This window comes from Trichoplusia ni, chromosome 20 (genome assembly GCF_003590095.1).
Source record: "Trichoplusia ni isolate ovarian cell line Hi5 chromosome 20, tn1, whole genome shotgun sequence".
Lineage (NCBI taxonomy): Eukaryota > Metazoa > Arthropoda > Insecta > Lepidoptera > Noctuidae > Trichoplusia > Trichoplusia ni.
The window spans coordinates 3540065-3566926 of NC_039497.1; the positions used below are offsets into that span (position 1 = coordinate 3540065).

At 36.6% G+C, this 26862-nt stretch overlaps 1 protein-coding gene across 2 annotated transcripts in view; it reads left to right on the forward strand.

Moving 5' to 3' along the window:
* The first annotated feature begins 18636 nt into the window (after window positions 1–18636).
* Window positions 18637–26862, forward strand: part of LOC113503704 (CUB and sushi domain-containing protein 3) — a 94950-nt gene continuing 86724 nt past the window's right edge. For both annotated transcript variants that reach the window (XM_026885772.1, XM_026885773.1), the window contains exon 1: window positions 18637–19732. In XM_026885772.1, coding sequence (XP_026741573.1) covers window positions 19690–19732 — 43 coding nt within the window. In that variant the 5' untranslated portion in view covers window positions 18637–19689. The remainder of the gene's footprint in view (window positions 19733–26862) is intronic.

The window sequence follows — 26862 nt, forward strand, 5'->3', positions numbered from 1 at the left end:
GTTGAAAACAACCAAAATGGTCCAGTGTGTAAAGGAAAATAACTGTAATGACAGGGTCCTGACTGTCAAAATGCCAAAATTTGACATACCAAATGCGGCATGATTACCATGAGTCAAGTAGCTGTCACAACAAACGACTCCTCCGAAAAAAATACCCCTCGAATTATTTGGGAATAAATACGAATAATTTTATTTTTATATTTGATGTTTAAATTAGCATTTGATCACAATCAAGTACCTAATGAATAGAGATACAATTCGATAATCTTTGAAATAAAAATAACACTTGTTTATAGTATATGTTTTTCAAGTTATAACTACACTCCATTTATAATCCACTCTAAAAAATCCATACGTAATCAAAGAATACACAAAAAAACAATATTTACCACGCCTGTAACAAAAACAATGTCGCTCAGACAATGAGACACTATACTTTGAAGCGCCTACGTAAAAATAAACGCGCCTACTTTGACAGATAAAGATGTGTTGCTACTTCTATTTCGTAAGGAGCTACGCAACATAAGAAAATCAAGTGCTTCACAAAAAAAAAATGAGATGAATATATAGTTTAAAATTATATTAAATTAATAAATTTATCATTGCCCTAAGTTATTACATATATAATAGGTCCAATCATTATAAGATTACTTTTTAAATACGAAATTACAACATTATATTTTATAAATAATCAAAATAAAAATCGTATCGGGACATCATAAAAGCAATGTGGTCGTATCCATTAATATATAATAACCTTAGAAGCTGCAGTTCTAAGAATCTTATTAATTAATCCGGAACGTACTAAAATTTTCCACGGTACGTGGGCGAAACTAATTTTCCACTCAATAGATGGCGTTACATGCGAAGCCGTCACAAAAAAAGCCCTATTTTCATAGTTTTTTGCATGCTAATTCGTAGGTTCCCATCTAAAGTGGTCGTCCGTGCAAAATATATGAACTGCAATTGCAACTTGCACTCCCAGGGGCACAATATTGGTTTCACATTCGTGTCATGGTTTTATAAACTTAATGTTTGAAAGTTCTGAGCCCTTTTCCATACAATCAGACTTATGATTACGCTTACATTCCACTAAAGGGTGTCATGAACTAAAATCGGGTTCTAATAAGGATAAAGAAAAGTGCTCCTTGCATTCCAAAACCTAAATACAATTCAACCATTTTATAATCTCATTGTACAAACAATAATCAACCTTATCTTGTGTACGTAAGGATCAACCGAACTGCATATGAATATGGTTTTAGCTGACGTTCGTTCCGGGCAGTGTGTTTTAAACACAAACGAAAAGCTGATTTATGCAGCTGTCATAAAGATTAGGTTAGTAAAGCAACAGTTGGCTCGTTAAACTACTGCTGGGTTTTCCTTTGTTCACCGTACGAGACAAGCAATAACGTACTTTATCATGTAGCAGTAAAGTCTATAACAGACGCATAGTTGAGTTGGTTCAAACATGTGTTGTGTTAAATGGTCTCTAATGGCGTGATGGTCAATTGTTATCCTTTTAGAGATTTCTTTCGTACTAGTATAAGGCCCCGGTTTCACTTATTTAAAAGGGAAAATAATATCAAAGCAAAATATATGGGACAATCGAAATTGAAAAATGGAAGTCGTTTCTCAAAAATGTTATATTCGAATTTCAAACGCTTTTTTTTCTAACTACTATAGGCATCTGTCAAGCCAACGTCTTCACGTCATTCGAAAACGTCAGCCATCTTGCTTTTCTATTAAGCAAAACCTTCATGACTTTCAACCTTTAAATTACCTGCAGTGAAAATACAAGTAGAAATTGTAATAGATAGGTAGGCTACAGTACGTTCAGCGAAGGTTCTAGAACATCCATCGATCGATTTTCGGAGACTGCGCTGTGATGCAACGAGTGGGCGAAGTACGTTGTTGTGATATTCACGGGAAATGTTCAGCTATATGTACCACTGATGTTGTGTATCGTAAATGTCAGGGGTCGGTGCGACTCCCACCACCCACCCGACTGCAACGTGAAGTAAAATTGAGCGTATCTCCACTTGCAGATTTATGTACTAGATTTTCTCATACAATGTTCTACTTGTATTTTTATATTAGTTTGATTTGTTCCTTTTTTAGGCTCAAACGTCGTGATAGACATTTAAATAGGTTTGGTTAAGTATCTGTTGGGATAAGAAACTTTTTGCAGCGATTTCTAAGATTTAGTTTTTCAAAGCTTGGCAAAAAGTGACTATCCAAATTGGTTGATTCGCTTGTGTTTTTGAGCCTGAAGGATAGACAGAGATTCTTTCAGATAATGTATGACAGTTTGAACTGGTTTATTTTACTTAATCAGCACGACGTTACTGCTGTTGGTTACCGCCAAAGCAGTGTATCTGAATGGGTACCAACTTAGACCAGCTTGGTGGCAACGGGCTTCCCCCCAAAGGGGTCGAGTTAACCGTAAGGTGATGTCCTCTAAGGTATTATAATAATCGGATTCAGTATGTCAGTTTGAGCTATGTAGTATCTAGTACTGTTACTGCAGCCCAAGTCATGGTATAGCCCAAGTCGCGGTGTTAACTTTTTTTTTTACCTGGCGAATTTCTCATAGATTTTCTCCGCCCAGGGGAAGGCGGAGAGGTGCGCCGGTCTCCTATCTGCTAAAACCACCGGGGTGCTTCACCCTTCCCTTGTACCTGAGATGACGGGAACGCAATTCAGCTACCGCGATCCCAGGCAGGGACGCTACGAGATAGCCGCAACATGAAACATTTTAGAGAGGCACGGAGAAGCACCGCGCGCGCCCTCCTTGATTCGCGGTGTTAATTAGCGTAACTTCAGTTTGAGCTTGTACCGTCGTAGCCTAGCCTAGTAACTAGCAATCATATATTCCGAATGAGAAAAGAAATACTGATATATTATATTGATTAAGGGAATCGAAACCAAAAATTCAGCGTTTTAAATAATTTGGGATTAATTTTTGAAAAAAATCATATATCCGAAATGGGAAAAAATACCAAGGCATTCAACAAACAGAGTTACGACCATACAGAAAAACTATTGGCAAAGAGACCGAACTCAAAAATTCAGTAATTCAATTAATACCGGACGAGTTTGGTCAGCATTTATAACGAAACCCCTATACCGTATTACGCAATATTTCATCAGTACAGGTGCACTCATATCTATAGTGAGTGTTCACCCCTCGCCTGTCGGGGACATGCCTCCCCCGTAACCGCGCTTGCGTTGCACTATGCGACGCAGAAGCGGCCCAACTCGAATAGATGTATAATGAAAGCAATATATATGGCAAAGAGGAACAGCGTAATACGGTGCAATGAAAACATGGACTTCGAAAATTTTGTAGAGAGTAGTATGTTATGTTGAAGTATTGAAGACTGTAGTCATGGTCAATACTGATCTAAGCACATGAAAAATGTGAAGAAACTCAGGCAGATACTATAGATTACGACAGAGAGAAGATAGATTATACTATTATTAGATATACACTAGACCTAATTATAGATTTTTTTTTATAGGCTACAACCTACCAAATTCAATTTTGTGTGTATACAAGTATATGAGCTAAACAATTTCATTATACTGAATGTTTTGAAAGCCGTTAATTTTCGGCCATATACCTACTTAGGGAGTCCATAAATTGCATTTCAGCATTCCTATTGCATTATATTGTAAACGGAATGACAGCGTGCTGCTGGGGAATTTGTTGCGCCGTTTCTTGTCTCACAGCAAAAGCACTTAGGAAGCGGGGAAGGGTGGGCGAAACTGGTTGCTGTCCAATGTAATCTGACCTTAAAAAAGAGCTACTTAGTGGCCTAATTTGAATAAATGACTTTTGGTCCTATCAAGAAAGCGCATAGTATCCAGTTACTTTGTATAGTTATTTGCTTAGGATGTAGGTCTTTGCAATGAACAAGGTGGTTACAATAATGTTTAAAGAACCAGCCACCGCGAGCCGCCTACGGCTTTGTCGCGCGGCCTTTAAAACAAACCGCCCGGGCCCGTCCACTGTTTGAATCCCAAAGGGCTGTAGCTTTCTACTATACAGTATTAGGTATAAGTATTCTTCCACACCATCTATTATAGATTCGGTCAGGTTTAAAGTTTCCTCTAATACTTGGAAACAAAATTCCAATCGTTTTACCCCCTTAGAGACTTTCGTGAAGTCAGTTCTTGGCTGAAGTTACAACCCCATAAGGAAGCAACGTGCCAACCTTATGCTTTTTGTATAGCCTACATCAGATCAGACTGCTAGGCAAATCTCACATTTAATATGTTATAATAAAGCATAGGCTGCGATTCCTTTATTAATCTGTGAGTGGTTTTTCGCTTTTGTAAAGTATAAAAATTCTAGAACATTCGTCTATTCGGCAAGCGAAAATTGATGCTTTTCAAAATGCAACACAATCATAGATACACATAAAACATTGCATCAACAGCCCAGTATAAATTTATCATTCAATTCCCCTTTACCGTAACGCAGTGGCTATACATTATACAGATGCACTCACACCGTTGCAGGGTATTACAGCCTCCCCCTCACGCCGAGCTCCGCGACTGCGCCGCACCGCGCGCCGCGCAACGGGCCCAACTGCATAGCCGTGTGCGTGGCCGGGCCGACATAGACTAAGTACCTATGACCACCAGACCCTCACCGATTTATCAAAGATGAAATTTTGGCATGTTTCCAATATGAGTAAGAACTACCAGTGACTGGAGAGTTTTGGATACTTTCGTTAGGTGAAAGTCACGAGACTATGGACTAAGTTAAGAAGAAATAGGTTACTTGACCTGTTGCTAGCTAGAAAATATGTGTAAACTTTCTGAGAAAAATAATTCCTATTACTTGTCTAATTCTTAGGTAAATTTTCTTTGGGATTTGACGAAGGTCTGGAACTTGCGGCGCGTGGGCGATGAAAACATAGTTGGATAGAGACGGTTGAAGGAACTTTTCTTAAGAAATGCGGTCTTAATAATAAGATAAGAGCTCTTTCTTGCCTTAACAGGCTGGCTAGAGAGGGGTCGCTAGAGCTAAATACTCGGGGGTGGAAGTGTCTAATGGCATAATAACGAGGAAACCCGCTCCGGGTCTGTGACCCGCGATGGTGAAATCGGTGTCGCACCTCTCTACACCCTTAGCCTATCTCACTGGTATAACGGGAGGACCATTTTTGAGCCGGCGAGTCACCTGCCAATTTAATTACATTTTTATGTGTTGAAAGGCAGAGGCTATAGTTTTTCCTGGCTTGTGAAGGAAACTATTCCATTTATCATTATTATACCAATAGCGCTAATTAATTATATACAACACAATTTACAATAGTTTTGTATCCACCTTGGGCCGTTCATGTTTTTTCTTTAATAGAGCAGGGGTGGATGGCCCCTGGTAGATACCCCATCACATATTAGATTAAAGTTCCCAACAAGGCCTCTGCATGTTGGACCTATGTCCCCGTGTACGTCTTTAAAAAGGACCGGGTCTCTTCCCATGAAGTTATCCCGTGATAGAAAATAAATATGTATGATTGAATTATAAAGAAAATTTCTATAGCTTGAGGATCAGTTTCAGAACAAAAGATCAGTTTCGGCTAATGCCAAGCTTTTGTATCCTTCAAGTTTTCGTACTAAAAAGTTAAAAGTGGACGGTGTTAAGTTGGCCCGGCATAAAATGTAACCTACGATATTTTGTCAGCCTCTCTATTAATACATCACAACATTTCGAACGGGGAGAGCTCTCCGTGTACTCTCACTGAGGCGAGGCCAGTGGGTGGGGAATTTGCTTCACATTGCGGAGCCGCGCAGAACTGATACCAACATTGACAGAACATCAACGGCAATGCATCGGCATGGAAAGTTCTAGAACCTCGGCTGCAGCTGGGGGACGGGAGGATGAGGCACTAAAGGGGGCTCAGGCATGCGCAATGCACAAACATATTAAATTTGAAAAGGAGGATTACCTCTACCATGTGATATCTGTTTACATTTTAGACCCGAAATGTTTCGGTTCGGTTGCGTAGTCTCGCAGGTATGACATCAATATTAATAGAACATCGCCAGCAATGTATGGCAGCTTATTTGTCGTAGAAAGTTCTAGAACTTTGGATGCACGTGAGTGGTAGGAGGGGATGGCGGTCAGGGGTCAGGCATGCGCAGCCAAACCAATGCATTTAGTTTGAAGAGGATTAATTAATATCGTGGAACATTCTGGAGAGAGGGTGACTCCCTCAGCCCACTTGCACTGAGAGGAGAGATGGGGAGATTTCACGTATGCGTTAACTAACGAACTTAGTTCGCAAAGGATTAATTAATATTGCACCATGATGTGTGTGGTTTAATTTTGGCTTTTACCACGACATAATGTATCAGATATTTGACTCTCTAATACTTTTATTGTAGAGCTGTACTAGATATAATTTTCAACTATCATTTTTTATGAAAGATCGTCTTTATTTGCTTTTTCTTACTTCCTCAATATGGCATCATATAAAGGCCTAATCATCACAGCAATTGAAACGACATTTTGTTCAACGGTAACGAGATCTATTAATTTAGATCACACCATTTCATATAGATGATGCCCTGGTATTAAAAGTGCTAGTGCATCACTGGTCTCTACAGCTTTTTACTTGTACCATATCCGAAGGGTAAAATTGGATCCCTATGACTGAGGCACCCCTGTCTACCTGACAGTGATAGCTAGACAATTGAATACATAGATGATGTTTAGGTATATAATATAAGGGTATGTCGATGCCGCTTTAACTTCAAACGAAATTAAAGGTAGGGATCGGTTATTCATAAACTTACTGAATGACCCACGACCCATATGCTTTGCTTTAGTATATTTTCGGACAATCACGAAAACTGTCGTTGAATCATTTAATTAGATTACTGAAGAGTTATTTTTCAATTAGGCCTATTAATATTGGGATTAGGATGTAAAACTCTACGACGATTACCGATGCCTTACAAGCTGTCCTGGCAAACTACGTACCGCCTTATAGTCGATGATCACAATGCAGGCAAATCTAGAATTGGTTTTGCAACTTCTCGATTTTATATTACAGTTTAAGCCTTCCCTGGACTTCCAAAAATATTTCAAGACTAGAATAAGCCATATCGCTTCAGCCGTTCGAGTTTTAGCGAGACTAACGAACAGCAATTCATTTTTTATAAGTAATCTATAGAAGGGAGACAATAGGTATGTATTTTGAATGATTAGTTTAAGTTTTGCTATGATTACTGTAATTCGTTTCAAGCCGTGAACAAAATAAATAGATATCTCTGTAAATAAAATAATAGCTTGTACTCCAAATGGAGATACGCTTGTTTTTAGTTTTCGTTCGTAGTGGGCGGGGCTACGGCGTGCGGCCGATGTTTTACAATACTCGGGGTATTAAAAGTAGTTAAACATACGGTTTGTTTACATATTTAACTGGTACAGAGGATCCTATAGAACAAACCATGTATGAAAATTATAAGAAATAAATTGCAGAGATTGATATAGCCAGAAAAGCAAAGGTTGGTTATGTTGAAAGTGCACTGGGCGCCCATCCCGTTTCGCGCCCGCTACCGCCCCTACGAGCTTCACCTCCCTCCGCCCACGTATTAATTTGTCTGTTTGTCCATGTGGCTCCAATTAGTATCAAAAATTGCGTGGTATAAAATATAATTGAACTTAATAAAATGTTTATGGTATAATACGAAGTGTTCTTCCCATTCTAGGTCTAACTGTTAGGAAACGTTAATCATGGAAATTTTGTACGATTATCACCACTTGATTCAGTGGTACATAACAAAACCTCCTTGCATAATTACAGTAGCTTTTTTTTCTAATGCTCGTATTGAGATGTGACGGTTGGGAAGGCCTTTTAAACCTCAGAGGCATAAGAAAACAGTGTATGGTGGAGTTCTTGAACTTTTATAAATGAAAGCGTCGTGGAAATCTGATCTCAGTCTTCAGTATAATTGGTATGCAGTCGCTAATGTGGTATATGACATGCAATTATCACGTGGGCGGAGGATATGAAATATTTGGGTGCGCTATCCTCAAGGGTAGATAGAGAAGTCACAGGCTTCTTAGAAGAATTGCTTAAAAAGGACATTTATACCTTAGATCATTATTTTATTTTTTATACTAATTAAGTACCATGAAAACTTCCAGTGGGGTTTTAATTCCGACTGATTCAAAATTACTACAAGAATAACGTCCTTCCAACAAAAGAAACTCTTTCTCTCTGTTACGCTTCACGAACAAGGATATTAAGTTCCTCAAAAGTCCCCTTTTACTTAGACAATGCCAGAAAGAACGTGTAGGTTGCAATATATTACATAGCTTCGCAAGTCTGAAATCAAATTTCACGTAACAAAGCCAGATGCACGTGCGGAATTTCGTGGAAAATAGGAGGACACGTGGGTGGGAGTGGGTTGAATAATGGGGGGAATTTTATGGAACATTCTAGAAAGATGCGTGGGTGCAGTTAGGGGATGAGGAGGAGATAGGGCTTACGCATGCGCAAACCATAGGCAAATATTCTAGACCGCACGGTAGGGTGTCGAGCCAAGTTCATGTAGCAGATGGCGAGCAGCAAAATTTTTAATAATGATCGAATTCTTTAGACCCACTTTTGACCCCCTCATAACTCCAAAACTATTTCACATAAATATGCCTTTATATTAGTATATGATAAATAGCCAGGTCATAATTTTAGGCTTAATTTTTAATCTAAGGTTATATGAAGACTTGAAATTTTATGTTATTATGAATGAATTTCAGGACTGATCATTGAACTTGGCACACATTTAGATCTTACTTCTTTTGTCGTTGAAGTCAATAACTAAGGCATATATTATCATATTGAACTTGGCTCGTTCAGAAATGCAGAACATTCCAGAAAGTCAAAAGGGTGGGAACCTCTCTCTACTCCTCCGTCTCGTGGGCCCCCATTTACGCATGCGCCATGCACAGGCAATCAAGCATTATTAATTTGAAGAGGATTAATTCCACTAACATGAGATTTCTGATTGTTTGTTTGTAGTGTTGTTTATTTTATATTTTTAATAGGTTTTATTAATCTATGTTTAAAAGACCATGATCATTTTTTCAAATACAATTCTCTACACCTAATAAAGAGCTAGAATTGAAGATGCATAGTTTTGTTTTACGAAAATTGTTAAGTAGTTAGATCGCGGGATAGCTAAGTCAAAGGTCTCGAGTTCGATGCTAAGACACGCACCGACTTATCGAATGTTGCACGCATTTGAGAAACAAATATCACAGCTTCAGTTTTGGAAGTTATGAAAAGTGTATGACCCGTATCTGAGCTTTGTCAGATTACTTAGCTCGCATTGCTGTCCCCCCGGGCAAGAGCACGCTTGAGCTCTATGATCATATGGTGTCTTGCAACAGAAGACGCCGTGGTCAACCTAGGTCAGGATATTTTATCTCAAATTATTTGGACAATATTTCAAGCTATAGCTTATCGCCTATCAAATATGAAAGATTCTCTGCTGGACTATTGTTTAGCAGCCACTCTAGAAATTTTGATGTCATTTTGAAGGCTTAAACACTCTTTGATATGACAAGGGGTTCATAGATTTCAGAGCTTCGCAGATTTGACATCAAAATCAACGAAACATCCTCGATAACAAATATTACAACTCGTTGAAATATCGCAAAATATTCTAGATCGTCTCGCTGTTACACGTGGCTGGAGGGTGGGGACGAGAGAGAGACACCCACTTCTATCTCGCTCTCGCACGTGTAAATCACACGCACACAAGCGTATTCTGTTGCAAAAGGATTAATTCCTCTCAGAGATATCTGATCATGTTGAAACCGTCTACTAGAGTATTGTAGAGCTATGCAATTCCGTTATCATCAGCACACACACACAGTGTATCAAAGAGGTGTAAGTAGTGTTTTCGATTTAAGCTTCTAGAAGGACCAGTATATCAACTAAACTCGAGTACGCATGTCAATATCTACGAATGAAATTCTCTCTATTTTTCATGCTGTCATGGATAAGAGACTCGAAATCTCTAATAACCTAGGGACATTGAGATGATGCGTGTGTTTTGGAATATATCGCGGAGTGGAGTAGATCTGGTATCAAGCATTATTTATTTATTAATTTATTTAAAAAACACCTTAAACTATCTTTTTATTATCTATATCGTTATCAACTCGCACAAAACTTTGCTACCTTAAAATGCCTCAAGCAGACTGGCATAAGTACTCGGGCCGGGAGCTTCCGTTACCTACTAAATAGGCCTCTTTTTTTGTGAACTCCTTCTCGATTCCCAATTGAATGTAATGAGTTAATTATAATTGGAGGTATATCAAGGACCAGTGCTGTATATACGTGGGCGGAAGGATTCAAGGCGGGGGCGGGCGCGTTAACTTCGTCTAATGCTTTATAACTCTTCTTTTATTAGTTCAATTTATATTGAAACAGCTTTTTTACTTCCATTATTCAGGTAGCCTGTCCAAGGCAACCCAGGAGATAGACAGAGGTTCTTAAATTCTTGAAATATTCGACGAAGAACAGGACAATTGAAGCAGAATTCGAGGCCCCGCCCACACTTGACTTATTGAAACGAACGTAACTCCACTTCAGAGTACACGCTATTTTTATACCAAAAATTGTTTGTATCAGAATTATTGACGACCTTCGTGGTCGAGTGGAGTACGCACCGGTTTCTAGGTGTTGCTAGCTCTGAGGTCCCGGGTTCGATCCCCGGTCGGGACAACGTAAAAAATCACATTTCTACATTGTCTCTGGTCTGGGTGTTTGTGGTACCTGCGTTGTATCTGAATTCCATAACACTTTAGCAAATTACTTTGGGTTCAGAACAATGTATGTGATGTTGTCCGCATTTATTTTATTATTATTATTAATTTCTTAAGTAGTCGTCCATAGAAGCATAACAGAGAGAAGAGAGCAGATTAGATGAAGAAGAGTTAAGATCATGCTAATTTCGCTTTTATAAATAGCTATAGAGTCACGCCCAATCGCTTGTTAAGTGCAATATTATCTAATCCCCAGACTTGTAGATCTACCTTTCCGTCTAATCTTTATGCATTATGCCATCTAAATTGATCGAAAGCAGTGATAGTAAAATGATTATCGATAACCCGTTTAAAATATTGTGAAGCCTAGGTATTTAGGGATTAGGTGGCAGGTGCTACCTCGAAACTGAGTAAAATCGATCGGATCAATCCCCGCAGACGAAAGCAAACCGTCTTGAAATTCTTGTATCTGGACAAGAAGCGACAGATACATAAAAGTCGCCCGAAACCTTGCTATACGCAAACTTGTACGTTTACGTATACTCGTAAACGTAAATACTTAAACTTGTACAATTCACAATGTGATCGGTTATTCAAGACGAATAGCCAGTTGCCAGTTTGCCAGTTTGCCAGTTGCCAGTTTTGCTAATCATCAGAGGGCCCAAGTAAGAGAAGGCAAGAAGTCTGGGTCGCCGTCGCTTGATATGGTGAAAAGGACAACTTGTATGTATAGGGGTTTAGGTAATAAATATCGAGTGAAAAGATGTGGGTGACTCTACAATATGAAGGCTCAAAAATTTAGCTCCCTAGGGCTTCGTTTTACAATTTAGCCCGAGAATAATGTTGATACTGCTCGTAACTCTTGCTTGATCGAGTCTAATAGACAGGTCAACAAGTAAAGTTACTGTTGTCTTAATAATAAAACTGATAGTCAGTATATGTCACTCACAAAATGAGGCTGCGTATTGGTACAAGAATATCCTTCTAGATTCTGAGATTCCCCTCTAAAAGATGATATTTTATTAGCTGTTGCCCACGACTTTGTCCACGTGGTTAGAATTTACCCCGTTTTTCCCACATTTTTCATTGTATCTTCGCTCCTATTAGTCACAGCGTGATGTTATAATAGCCTATAGCCTTCCTTGATAAATGGTCTATTCAACACAAAAATAATTATTCAATTCGAACCAGTAGTTCCTGAGATTAGCGCGTTAAAACAAACAAAAAAACTCTTCAGCTTTATATATTAGTAATGATTAACTGTTGCTAGCTGTTTCTACCAGTACATATCGAAAATGATCTCAGTCATACATAAAATCGGGATAAAAACTACTCCATGCGTTAATCTAGGTTATAAATTATCTGCGTACTTATATTCATCAAAATCCGTCTAATAGTTATATGAAAACCTTGTAAAAAGCAAACAAAAACAAAAATATTGAGGCTTGAGCAAAATTCATTAAAAAGAATGCCTCGTCTAAACTCTCCTTCGTGGATTGACACATTCCTTTCTACATATCACTCTATTTTAAAGTGGGTGGCACAATCATTTTCTAAAACCTTTTAAAGGCAGCTATTAGTTTCGATTGTCCACGCATTTGGAGCTAACGTATAATATACGTTGCGATTAGGACTCGTCAAAATGGCCTCCCTAATTGAGATTCCAATCATGAGTGCACGTTGAAATGTAAGTGTTTGACGAAGCCTTATTGACAGCGTTTAGGATTTAAGTTATCAATTTCGTAAAAATAAAATGGAAAAGGTTTTTTAATAAGAGCTTTTTAAAATGGCTGTCTGGCAATTAAAAGTTCTGTACAAAGCGCCTAGTCATCATTGGCCTAGCCTTTTCCCAACTATGTTGGTGTCGGCTTCCAGTCTAACCGGTTTCAGCTAAGTACCAGTGTTTTACAAGGAGCGACTGCCTATCTGACCTCCTCATCCCAGTTAGTAGACTGGTTGTCAGACTTTTCAAGCTTCTGACTACTTGTAACGACTGTTAAAGATGTAGGAATAACAGCCGGGACCCACAATTTAACGCGAACAAAGCGCCTAGTAATATTGATTTAGCAATTGAATGTTTGTGTGTATTTCGGTCTCTCTTAAGATGAAGTCATCTAAGTTGATAAGTATTACATGGAAAAAAAATAAGTAAAAAAAAACTATTGAGCAAAACTTGATGAAATTAAAATTGGATGGGATGAAATGACAGCTATTTTACGTTAGATGAAAAAAAAATCCACAAATCGGTTGACCCAGTTCCGAATTCTGAGGTAAAACGTTGTAATTATTATGTCATTACATTTCAAGTCTATTCAACAGCTAACAAATATTATTACCTATTGAATAAACAAGATCAAAACAAATTTCTTCAATTGATAAATTACCAACAATTTACCTTCATGAATAGTCTTGATCAACAAACAATACTTAAGAAAATCCACGTAACTATATCAAAAGAGTTTATTTGCTGGAAAATTGCATTTGCGAAGGACGAACCGATTCAGGTAATTTTCCATCGCAATTTTCGTCGCCAAGCAATTTCGAAGGGTTCACCTCCAGGTACCCACGACTATTATGCCTTAAAGTAGAGTTTTAGCAAATCTTCAAGAGAAATAGTGATCTAGAAAATATAGAGCGGCATCTCCTTTCAATAAATATAAAAACAGCTCATAATAAAAGTATTCTTATACTAAGAAGAGTTTGTTTGTTTGTTTGAACGCGCTAATCTCAGGAACTACTGGTCCAAATTGAATAGACCATTCATCGAGGAAGGCTTTAGGCTATAAACCATCACGCTGCGACTAATAGGAACGAAGATACAATTGAAAATGTGAAAAAGAACAGGGCAGGTAGGTATAAATCATAACTTATATGTTCTACCCACGGGGACGAAGTCGCGGGCAACAGCTAGTGCTTTATAATATTCGTATACATTAATTGTAGGCACAGCAATAAATTTGTTTACCTCAAGACGTTATATCACAGTTCAAGTTGGTAGGACGGTTAGAACTTTAATTTTATTGGCTTCTTTACTTCCATTTAAAGCTTCTACTCTATTTAAAGATTTTTATTTAGAATTTACGTAAATAAAAGTTGTGGCAAAACGGGGAGTTTTGTAATGTAAAACTAAGGGGAATCGGGCGTGCATCGTTTACGTCGTCCATTTGAAATTGTTTTGTAACTTTCAATTGTTTTTATGTTTATTTAAATTTCTTTCTAGTTACGTCGCTTGTTTTGTTTTCCACTAGCTGTTGCCTGTGACGTCTACGTTCTTGTCGTTTAACGTTTTACGGCCGCTTTCTATATTCGATCCCGAATCTAAGATTCCGATCAATCCAGATTTTACTCAATCCCTCGATTGAGCTTGAATCTGCATTTCATTAATCGATCTCGTCTCGAAATCCATCGAAAAAAAACGGATAGATCGCCCTGCTAAACGTTTTGTTTTACGCATGTGCAGAAAAAGTACTTCAGCGATTATTAATGAGTAAAATGGTGGCTTTTTTCTTAAAGCTTATCTATTTTATGTATAATCACTAGAAATTGCACAAAATACAAAAATAAAGGATTGGGAAGTCGTAGCGGTAAAATACTGTAATTCTACCTCAAGATTAGAAAAAGCATAAACGACAATAAACGTTTATTGATGAGCAAAGGAACGTCAGTCAATCGAAAAGTTGTCAGTCAGTTTGACATTAACATAATATATTTTAAAATTGCAAGTTTATTTGTTGTTTGTTTTTCCGATGTCTCAGTTATAGAATAGAATACAGCGGTAATATTCGAGCGCGTTCGGAATAAGTTTCCGCGCCATCTGTATAAGAAACTGTATAGGGTGTATCCGTTCTACCTACTCATGGATCCCACTCTATTCTGGGCATGGTTGGCAATAATCAACTGTATATGAGACGGGAGTTGGCACTGGTCATCTACTTGGTGAAGGTGCTTCGTGCAGTGGAGAATCACCCGGAAGTATTGCAGCGCTTGAGTGTGTGTACCGGACCGCTACGGCGAAGCCCGCACCTACAGCTGGTTCCTACAGCAAGAACAAATTTGCTCGCCAAGCACCTGTTACAAGAGCTCTACACACCACCAACTTCTTCAAAATCAGACTAACGTGTTTATGTGTTTTTAATAATGTAATGTGTTGCAATTTTTGTTTAGTTTAAGTTCTTTGCTGTCGCATTAGGGTAAACCCTGTAATGATACTTCATGGTTTTAAATAAATAAATCAAAACGAGAATATTATAATCGTTATCTATTGATTCCAGTATTACAGATATTGGTAAAAGTGTACTTAGTACACAAAAACTATAATACCGAAAGGAAAAAAGTTTAAGCGTCAGCTTATGCTTAGCAATACAAAAGAATTACTGAGCGCTGGTCTTCAGCTTAAATCCTTGACCCCCGTTTACAAGTAAAGTACAGAAAAAAAACAGCCACTCGATACATCATAATCACAATTACAAATTTTAAGGACAGAGTTTGTTCTACTTCGCTGTCACTACTATCCCAGTCCGATAGCTGAGCTAATACTTCACGATCGCTATCACTATCACTTGAAAATATTTCCATTTTAACAGATTTCTCAGTACAATCCGTAAAAAATTGGGGATCGCAATTATAGATCAAAAACGTCAAAAATCGATTTGTCAAAACCAGAGATCGGTTATAGAAAACGCATAACTGTCACTTTCGTACAAATACCTATCTAAAATCTCGATCCGCCCTCCCAAAGATAGATTGAAGAAAAAGATCGAGAAAACGATCCATGGATCGGTTATAGAAACACTAAAAGTTGGAAATGGATTCAAATGTCAATCTCGATCCGTAAATTAGGGATTGAGATCGAATATAGAAAGCGGCCGTTAAAGAAATGAGGAAGAACTGTCTCAAATTATATAGTTTAAGAGAAGAGTTACAATTTAAAAACAAATAAATTCAAAGTCATCAATCGGTTTCGTAAAGTTCTAAATCGGTTCAGTGTCAACTTCTGAATCGATTGTAGTAAAATTAGGTACGCAGATAGTTTAGAGTTTGAGAAAGGACATTAGTAAAACTGAAGTCAATGCAAACGAACTTCTATTCAAAGGTTGTCTGGAAGATATCGCTTTTAGCGATAAGACCGCCATTGTACCCTAACATTGTATGTATGTATTAAGAATCACTGCTGTAATTCCATGGTGTACAATAAAGAATATTCTAATCTAACATCTATTTTGATATAATTCTTCTTTATATCAAACTTCTTAAAAAAAAACGACTCACGCGGTAAGGAATTTAATCCTTGTGTTGCGGGGGGTTTTACAAACATACAAATCACATGCACAAAGACAACCAGACTCAGATCAAGCATTCGTGGATAACACCAATGATTGTCTTACGCGGGGATCGAATCCGCGACACGTTGCGCTCAGTGGGTTTGGTGTGGTAACCTCAACCACTATTCGTCCAAAACTAGAAATAGGTATGGTATAACGGTTACCTAAGGGCCTAAACGGACGGACCACATTTCAACTGCAATCCAACTAGAAATTTGCAGTTCGGATGCAGTCGTTTGCAGTCTTGTCAACTGCATCCGATCTGCAAATTTGCAGATGGATTGCAGTTGAAATGCAGTCCGTCTATTTAGACCCTAATAAAACGTCAGCATAGAAAGTATAATTTTGTACGTACGTTTATCGTCAAACGTTTGCGACATGTGCATGACATTCTTTGGACTTCATCCAAAACATTTCCCATCACCTTTTATGGTAGGAGAGAGATTTACAACTGATTATGTTGTAAATAACAAGTACTTACCACATTTAGGTCGAGTTGTGATGTTAAAACCTTTTTGTAATATCGTATTTTGAGGGAAAATGTCTAAAGAAGAAGTGGTGTCGGAAAATGAACGTTATCCCTTTGAGTTAAGAACTTTTTGAGGTTTTGTTAACGGATTTTGGAAACTATACTTTAAGCCTTTGGAATAAGATTGTTTTTGTTTAGATTGTAACTGTGTAAGAGTGGGTTTTATTTGAAACTATGCCAGCTGTAAACAAATATGAAGTATTGCTTGAAACGTCGGGATTTACCTTATTTCTAATGTCTACTTTGGAATGATGATACGAAAGTCGTCGTAATGAGCAGTTTGTATGTTGTCGGGGTTACAGATTCGAATCTAGTCGACCTAAATATGATACTACTTGTTAATTCACCATTACGTCCCTTTCTTTATTACGTTTATATTTTTTAAACCTCGATACAAAGCGATTGGTATTATAATTTAGATGTCCCTGTCTGTATGCAGCATGATAGCTCTCAAATGGATATGTTTGATAAAAATTGGTCAATTTAAAAGTTCTGAGGCTCGAAAGATTTAACAATATTGCTGTTATTTTTTTATCTTATCTTGTTTCTGACAAAAACCTTGTGTAATGTTTATAGGATGCATTTATATACAGATGATGACTTAAATTGACTGATTTGGTTTTGAATGTTTTTATTTTTGTATTTACAAATCAAAACAGTATGTCGGAATGCTTACGTCATTGCAACCGGCACTGACTTCATCTATAGTTCTCTAATGTGTATGCAATAGGGATGATGACAATTTTTATTTGCAGTGCCCGTCTTGTAGTTTTTTGTATAATAATGGATACGTATTTTTTAATTTGTCCCGCAAACATAAATTGACCAAATTACAGTGAATGAAACTTACATGTGACGTCACGATTATGTATAAATTTTACTCTATCGTTACGTCACAAGCCCCCTTTCCTAAACTTTAAAGCAGTTAATCTTTGTCAATTCTAGTTTTTCTGAAAAAGGAAAAAATACGTGTCTTTTCAATTATCTAACTGAGGGACTAATGAGATTTTTTCTTTTTATACCCTGTCATCATCCCTATTGATAGCTGCTATGTATTTTCTATTACTATTTAAATTTGTATTATCTGATATTATTTTATTTTTTTCTTGTATTTCCTTGTATCTTCAATTTATATTTAAATTTCGTATGTTGTACCGATTAGATATAAGTTACTGATGTTGATAAGTTATGTTTTATGTGTATATAAGTAGTGTAATTGGTTTTTACCGTTCTATTCTATTCAATAAATTAATAAATTAATTAAATTTCCCTCAGGTGAGTATAAGCCTCTTTCCAAAAAGACATGTTTGAGAATAGATTACCATTCACTTGCGAGATTTCAATATTTGATATTGACTTTTCTATTTACGATAGATATTTTTATAATGGATTCTTAAAAAGATTTTTGAATGTTTTAATACATTTCTATTTCGAAATGAATCTAAGAAAACTTTTTTAATCAATGTTCAAACTTGGCAGTCTACTTGAAAAAAGGCGTATGACCATTTGACAGACAATCTCATTCTCATTAATGAGTGATTAATTCTCATTAATCTACGCTCGTTACATCTACAATTTTTCCTGCTTACCCCCCAAGTATTTAGCGTGTCGAGCCCCAACTCCAATAGTATAATAGTAGTTAACGATTGGTTACCACGATCTCCAAATTACATAAGCCTGACGAATCGATTGAATCGAGAAAGTAAATTAATATCGATTCTCGCTATGAAATTGGTTTCTATTAAAAAGAAATTTCTTCGGCGTTCTATGTGGGTTAATGAGGTAACCGGTCCATGGAGATAAAATCCTCAGTTTTTATTCGGATTTGTTTATCTAACGCGATGTTTCTGTGAATTGGGCCAGGTCGTTTCTGTTATTTACAATGGCTGATGAATGGGAGGCAATTGGATCAAAATTTAATTATATTAATATTCTTTTAAGTATTTTACCAACACGATCATTGGAAATTCATTGTATTGATTGTCAGTGTTTCGCCCCGTACTAAATTTCCAATGATTACATTAGATAAAAATACTGAGTGCCTATTCAACAAAATTTCCATTCATTCATCGGCCATTGAAATAGCAGAATTGGGGCCCAGAAAGTCTTCCAGTAGCACGAAGAATTTAAACGCTTTGCATCGACACCAAATATTTCCCATACAGAAGAACCGCCGAGAAACTAAATACATAGATGACAGTGTTCTATAAAAAACTAGCAAGATTGTATTAGTCCACAGATATGCGTCAAAACCTACCATTGCTATTGTTTAGAATTTGATTAAAAGAAAAAAAAATAGTTTTAATGTAATGAAATAAAAACGTGTTAAATATTGTCAGTATTGTAGCAACATCATTTATCTAACAGAACATCTATTTCTACATATTAATGTGTAACGCAATAAAATGAATCAAATAAAGCCTTTAATTTGAGCAGTTAAATGACTCAGACAGTTACATGCTAACAGTCTACACAGCTGCTCTGCCTTCCCCGCATACGTTACTAGCCTACATCGTTACTAACGGTATTTAAGTTAAAGTACTAAACAATTAAACTACGAACGAAAGATCGGCAGTACTACGAAGAAATATCGATTTTCCTTACTCTCCACCCTCCATAGAAAAGACATCAACGCACAAAAGGTAACAGAAAATTTTCCGCCAAACATTTTTGTCATTCATAGAGACTTCATTATGATTTGACGTCACAAATTCAACAACCTACATAGCCAAATCGATAACAAATATAAATCCACGTCAGCCATGATTAGAATATTAAACAAACACCTACTAACACTACTGACCTAATTTTTGATTTTCCATACACGTATACCGTACCCTGGAGTGTCAAGAAATTCAAGAAATTGGTTATTCAGCGCGCGAAAGCTTCGCGGGGGGCATGCGGGGAGAGGGAGGGGTTCAACTTGCGCGTACGCACCTGTCGCGACGCGGGCCCAGTCGCTTACCGGCAGTGGTGGACGCGCCATGCCCGCGCGCTTTACGAACACGCCGCGAGTGTGAATTTATACAGTGTGATTCAAAATGGATGTTCTTTATATTTGTTTTATCCTGGCTCTTATACAAGGTGCGTAATTATTTTTTATATTTTATTTATAATTTTTTTTCTATCGTTCTTGAGACATTAGTGAGATTTCTCTTCGAACTCTAGTTTTTCGTTATTATTGTTTGTGTTTTGGTTATTATTCGCAATAGTTTTCCGGTCGGTTGGTAGTGAATGTGGGCTAATTCCCCATGGGTATTGGGGTCGCGATGATGCCTGTCACAAGCGACTGTCTGCGGTTCGAGTCTCGTTCATGGGGCTTGAGTTCGATGATTGCTTTGGGCTCGGTTACCATCTCATGTTTACTAACTGTTAGTGTAATTTGAATTGTAAAACAATGAAATTACTGAGTTGATTGGGAATTTGGCTTGGAAACAATTTTCTACCTTCATCTGACCCAGAAAGCGTTGACGATCCTTTTATCTGCGGAGTCGCTTCATAATTTCTCTGCTCTACATTCAAAAGTCTTCACTTTTACGTTTATTACATCCTATTACAATCCACTGTCCACACATTACGTACTCTATAGCAACATTAAAAAAAACACAACGACAAAGTGACCAGAAAAATCTTAGACGAAAAATAGTCAAAGGACCACAATTACCTCATCGTCGGTCCTTGCTGGTCCTAAGAGCCCAAAGCGTAGTTACAAGTGTATCATTTATTGATGTGCCGTCTGCTTTCTTTCCGTCTTTCGTTACCGTAATGTAGGTCACATATTGTATCGCGTCTCTCTTTTAAATTGCTGAGATAGTGTCTAAGAGAAATGAGAATATTGCGTTTTATTTCAATTTCTTTAGATTTACAATGTGTTTGACGAATTTCTATTAGACTTTGATGACGATTGTTTAAGAGATGTGTAACCTTATTTGTGTTGTGCCGTCGATTCAACAGTTTGGAATAAAATAAAACGTCTTTCTTATAATTATACTATTTAAATAACCAACAAAATTTTCTGTTATAATATGTATTCGGATTAAGAGGTCTAATACTAATGTTTGCATCAATAAAAACAGATTTAGTCTTCACTCAGAGCTTTTGTACTATGTATTTTATTTTATTATGAATAAAAATTTATTGAAACACATAGTAGTGTTAACATTAAGAAATTCAAGAAGTTTCTTGCCATTATCGTGGTAGTCTGCCAAAGCATCCCCGTTTAGCCCCAGACATTAGGAAACAAAGAAGCCCTCCGGTAGTTTTAACCGGCATGAGCCCTTTAGCTTCCTCAAGGGCGAAGGAAGGCCGTCAGGATTTCCATTGTTCCTTCTCCTAGTCCAACAAAAGCCATGATCGATGCCCATATCTTGGGCCCCAAAAAAGAAAACTATAAGACTACAATAATAAATCTCTATCCTCTTCTACCATCAGGCGAAAATTTGTCGTATCAGAGATATATGTCTCCAATGTAAGATACTGAAAAAACCAAAAATTTCTACTCTTTTAGAAAACATCATCATTATCCAATGGATTAAGATAGTTAAATACGTCCTACAGTTCCTAGAACAGGTGTAATGTGTCAGATAGAGTCTATAGTTGCTGTTAACCGACAGTCAGTGCGAAGAGAGAGTCAAAACAAAAAAGGCTCTACCTCCATCTTTTACTCAAGAATCAGGCCATTTCTCCTATGTTTTGTTTAAGTATGATAATTCAACATGTTTTCCGCTATTCGTTACTGTTCAATGATCTCGTATGATAGACGATAACCGTTTATTAAACAGCTCTGAGCCGTGACAAATGCTTCATACGTAACGCATTGGACGATGCCTCATGTTTACAATAACAGTTTTCATATTAAGATGTGGAATTCATTCACCTTTCCGTGTTTTGTTGTTGCTGTAGATTTTGAAGTTAGTGTTTTTGTTGGATTTTTTGAGAGCTTGAATCTTTGTTAGGTTTCTTCTGTAATTTCTTGTTTGAAGAGAAAAGCTAGTGTTATTTGTTGGGATGAAGAGCAAATGTATAGTAAGTCAAAAAAGGTTTTATTAGGTAATAATTTGTATGATCTTTTATATGGGTTTGGTATTTATTATTTACAATTTTACAGAGTTAAGTATTTACAAGTTAAAAAAAACAAAAAATAAAAAATAATTAAATTTATTAAATCAAAGCATCAAAAAATTCATCGGCATCGCTGCCGGCTGGGAGTGTGCCCAAAAGGCTGGCAGCATTGCCACGTTGAATGGCAATGCTAATCCTCTGAGCGAGGTAAAAGCCAGCCTTTGGGTCACGAGAAGTGTCAACGAGACGCTTTGCTAGGTCTTTTATATTATATATTACATTTATCAAAGGAAATCCAATAAGCAGCACCCAGGTCAATAGCCAATCAATCAATTCATCTGTTACAATGCCTACCAGACATTGGTCTCCCGAAAATTCTAAACATTCTGAAAAGCAACATTACGGTAATTTTCAATCTTTTCGGCAGTTATTTTTCGTAGAATCTCGTTGCTAACCGTACGTCATCTTGTACGGTAACTGTAATGTCAAGTAAACCACACGCCTCTTAGATATTATGTGCTAACTCGCGCTTTCCGTTTGACAGTTGACCGTTTTCATTATGACTCATACTATGACATTAGTAACTTATTCAAGTAAGCAATGGTTGAAACTTCTCAATTTCTTACAGACGTATACGATAAGTAGGTATATTTAGTCAAGGAAGCCTAACAAACATTGCAAATGCTTTAATATATTATTTTAAAAATAAGGTCATTTGGTAGATTCAGATCGCCAAACCCCGGTTTCGATCCACGCTAGGGCAAACGCATATACGATCCACGAATTCTTGGCCTGAAATTGTTTTCTTTCTGCATATGACTTGAATTTCTGTGAAACCTTTAGGTAATGCAAATGATTTCATATTTTTCTTGCAAGGCTTATTTTTCATACTTATTAATGTGAGTTTGTTAAAACCTTTTATGTGGTTTGAAACCACATGCAAGGTTTCATTCGCCTAGGTCTCTTCGACCAAACGCTACAATACCAGAAAGTATAAACCATATTTCAATGTAATTATAACTTCTGGTCCTTTGGGCCTAACTTATTATAATTGTGTAAATTTAAAACGAATTATAGTTCTACTGCATTCGAATAATGAAAATACTTACAACTTAATTGGTACAAATCATTTATTGCAACAAAAACTAATAACATACATTTATTAATGACTTATATTGCGAAGAACTAACGTTTTCACTGCAACCAACAGCAAAAAGATCTCTATCAGCTTAATCATTAAAAGACGATCGAAAAATGGCGGAAACATCGTTGAACAAAAAATCCTGTTGCTTTAAAAGTTATTCAAACATGCTGGCATAACAGCTTGTCTCCCTATCGGAGTGAGGAGACTCCGGAAGTACGAAGCCCCGCGCTGTGGAGCGTGACAGCTGATCCCGTGTTACCGACAGTTATGTTAGGACCAAGGTTTTGCTTTTAAAGAAAATATTAAAAAGTTTTGGGCAGTGGCTTTTTTAGTATTTTTTTTTAAGATCAGACAAGAACATGTTTTTTCTGGATTCAATTTTCGATAGTTCTTGTCTAGCTTATTGATATTGTCCCGTATTTATTTTGATACTAAAATAATATACAAGTAGAGTCGGAATTAAAAAAAAACAAAAGTCCAAACGTATCTTAACCTAGATTTTATTTTATTAATTGTTATTAAAATGATAACAAAATAGATAATCTGCGTATATTTCAAATGCCTAGCTACTAGTATAACGGTTAATTAAATACAACCTTTGGACAGACGGTCACAGCTTTAGCAATCGTCTGCGAATCATAAATATGGCTCCGATTTTAACATTTGGAAATAGAAAAAGTTTGACAAATAAACGGCGAGACGTCAACACAAAATCCATTATCAAAAGACACTCAACAGGATACCTTAGCAGGATACATTACCAAAATTCTTTAAATTTTTACATTTAAAAAAGGAAACAAAAAATCGTGTTGGCTCGATCCTCCATATTGCCGGATCTATGAGCGGTCAAAAGCAGGACTGCGCGAAAGCGAGACGGCTATACTCGAAATGTATTGCGCTGTCTCACCAAGCAATCCTTCTCTAAAAACTGACATAAAAAAAGGTTTTAAGGCATTTTGAAATTCGAAATATCTTTGTACTTTTTACAGATTGACAAAAAAATGTGATAAGTATTTGTTTGTGTTCTTGTTAAGTATCCAAAGATTTAAAAAAAGATCTACATGAACTTAAAAAATGTACCTGGGTTGTTGTTAGACTATTGTAGACTTAAGCCTGTTGTATTTTAGGTGTTATTTTGCTTACCGTTAATAAATCTAAGTACTTTTTTAATTTCAAGGGTGAGATGCCTCAACGTGTTTTTTATTTTTTGTATTTTACGCAACCCTCAAGTTAGTCAACGTTAGTTAATTTATTCAGGCAGGTATATAAAATTAACTACAATATGTAAATTAACTACAATAATTAATAATGTATTGCACTTACAATTTATTTACATTAAAAGTAAAAAGTTTTCGACAAACAAAATCAAGGCCAAAAAATTATTTTTATATATTTTTTATTATTAGCGTTAGACATTATTTTTATTAGTCACCAGCTGTTATTCCTAAACCGCGACCCGGCGGCAGCTCTCACGCGACTTTCACTATTGAAGACAAATCTAGATGCGGGGAATATTGTGCAAATTGCCTTACATTGCCGCATTGCATAGATCTAGTAGCAAAAGTGACGTTACACAGCCGGCGATGTATTGCAAGTTGTAGGATATTTCCTCGCACCGTCTGAATCAGGTTGTAGGGTAACCCATTGAAAAATCAGGGTAGCTTCAAACATGATAAAAATGTAATTTACAATTATAAAAACGGCTGGACGTTAAAAAACGTGGGCCTTTTCGTTTCCCATCGTAAAAATTTCTAAGTTAACTATTATCAAATTTTCATACGTACCTAATATTTTTATTTGTGTTCTACAACTAAAATATATATTATATACAAGTATAGTGAAACTCAGTAAATATACACGATTCATTGATATACGGAATATTAAAATTGACGACCTCCGTGGTCGAGTGGCGTACGCATCGGTTTCAAGGTGTCGCTAGCTCTGAGGTCCCGGGTTCGATCCCCGGTCGGAATGTAAAAAATCACTTTTCTACATTGCCTCGTGTCTGGGTGTTTCTGGTACCTTCGTTGTATTTGAATTCCATAACACAAGTGCTTTAGCAATTTACTTTGGGTTCAGAACCATGTATGTGATGTTGTCCGCATTTATTTATTTATTTATTAAAATTCGGTATTAAGGCTTGTATTCTCGCTAGTGACCATGTGCATTTGGACGAGTGCGGGGTGATATTATAGATGCAGTATTTATACGGGACGCATTTATAATAGTTATTATAGAAATCAGACATATTTTTAAAAATTAACCAAACCAAATCATTTTCCTATGTATTGCAAAGCAGTAGATTTTTTTCTTATGTTCTTTTATCCTTATCCTTACATACATATTATAAAACAAAGTCCCCCGCCGCGTCTGTCTGTCTGTTCGCGATAAACTGGAAAAGTACTGAACGGATTTTTATGCGGTTTTCAACAATAGATAGAGCAATTCTTGAGGAAGGTTTTAGTGTATAATAAGTTTAGGTTTTGTGTAAACTGACGATATTACAACGATATTAGTTAAACATGTCGGAAAAAAATAAGCCATCCGAGAGCTTTCCTCGAGAACGCTGCCAAAATCTTTTGAGTTACAACAAAACAATGTATGGCGGGTTTGTACCTCTTTAATAGATCTACAAAAAAGTCCGCGGTGGTATATGTCTATCTTCCAAGGATAACCCACAATAACCATTTTTATGTGTTTTCTTAATACAGTAAAATTATGGGTTATTTACGAACATATTTTTAACAATACAGTATTAATCCTTATCCAAATAAATAAGTTAGATATATTATGCATGTAATATAGAACAATATTGCCTTTTACACTACACCAAAAAAGTTAATAGGTAATGAGTTATCGTAATATTAAAATCTCCGCGCGAGAAATTAAAAATCGATGAAACGTAGCGAAGATATCGTTAGCATCTGTATACTAATATATAAAGCTGAAGAGTTTGTTTGTTTGATTGTTTGTTTGTTTGTTTGAACGTTCAAATTGAAAAAATATTTTTGTGATGAATAGACCATTAATCGAGGAAGGTTTTAGGCTATATATCATCAAGCTGCGACCAATAGGAGCGAAGAAAAAGTCATAACTTATATCTTCTAACCACGCGGATGAAGTCGCGGGCAACAGCTAGTTTCTCTATAAGTCCTGCATATCTACACTAATATTATAAAGAGGAAAGATTTGTTATTATTATTATGTTTTAAAACATACTATGGATAATAACACCAAGACACAACAAACACTTTCCCCTAAGGTTTACCAGTCAGATTCTATGACTACAATAAAAGTAGGTCACGTACTTCAACAGAACACGTATTCTGATACTTATTCAACGGGGGGCGTAGCTCAATGGTTAGAGCGTTCGCTCAGCAAGCGAGAGGTACCGGGATCAAAACCCGGCGCTCCCATGCTTGAATTGTAGAAGGTTTTGTTATTTTTTACGTTATTTTTTTCATATTCTTGCCACATAAAAGTTTTACCCACAAGGTTACGCGAGAATTAAAAGTAGTTGTACAAATAAAGAATATTTTTAGTATTATAAAGCTGTTTGTTTAGCAAATCTCAGGAACTTCTGGTTCAGTTGAATCTTTTTGTGTTCAATAGACCATTCATTGAGGAAGGTTTTAGGCTACATCACATCACGCGGCAACTAATAGGAGCGAAGATATAATGGAAAATGTGGCAAAAACGGGGAAAAATATTCATCTTCGAGGGCTTTGGTTCAAAAATTAGTAACTTATATCTTCTAACCACGTGGACGAAGTCGCGGGCAACAGCTTATAATAATATAATATATCCTGGGACAACTCACACACGGGTATCTGATCCCAAGCTAAGCTTTAGAGCTTGTGTTACGGTAACCAGACAACTGATAAACTTACTTATATATTTCTAAATACATACATATTATAGATAAATTACACCCAGACACCAGAACAAATGATCATGCTCATCTCACAAACATTTGTCCTGGGCGGGAATCGAACCCACGACCTCCGGT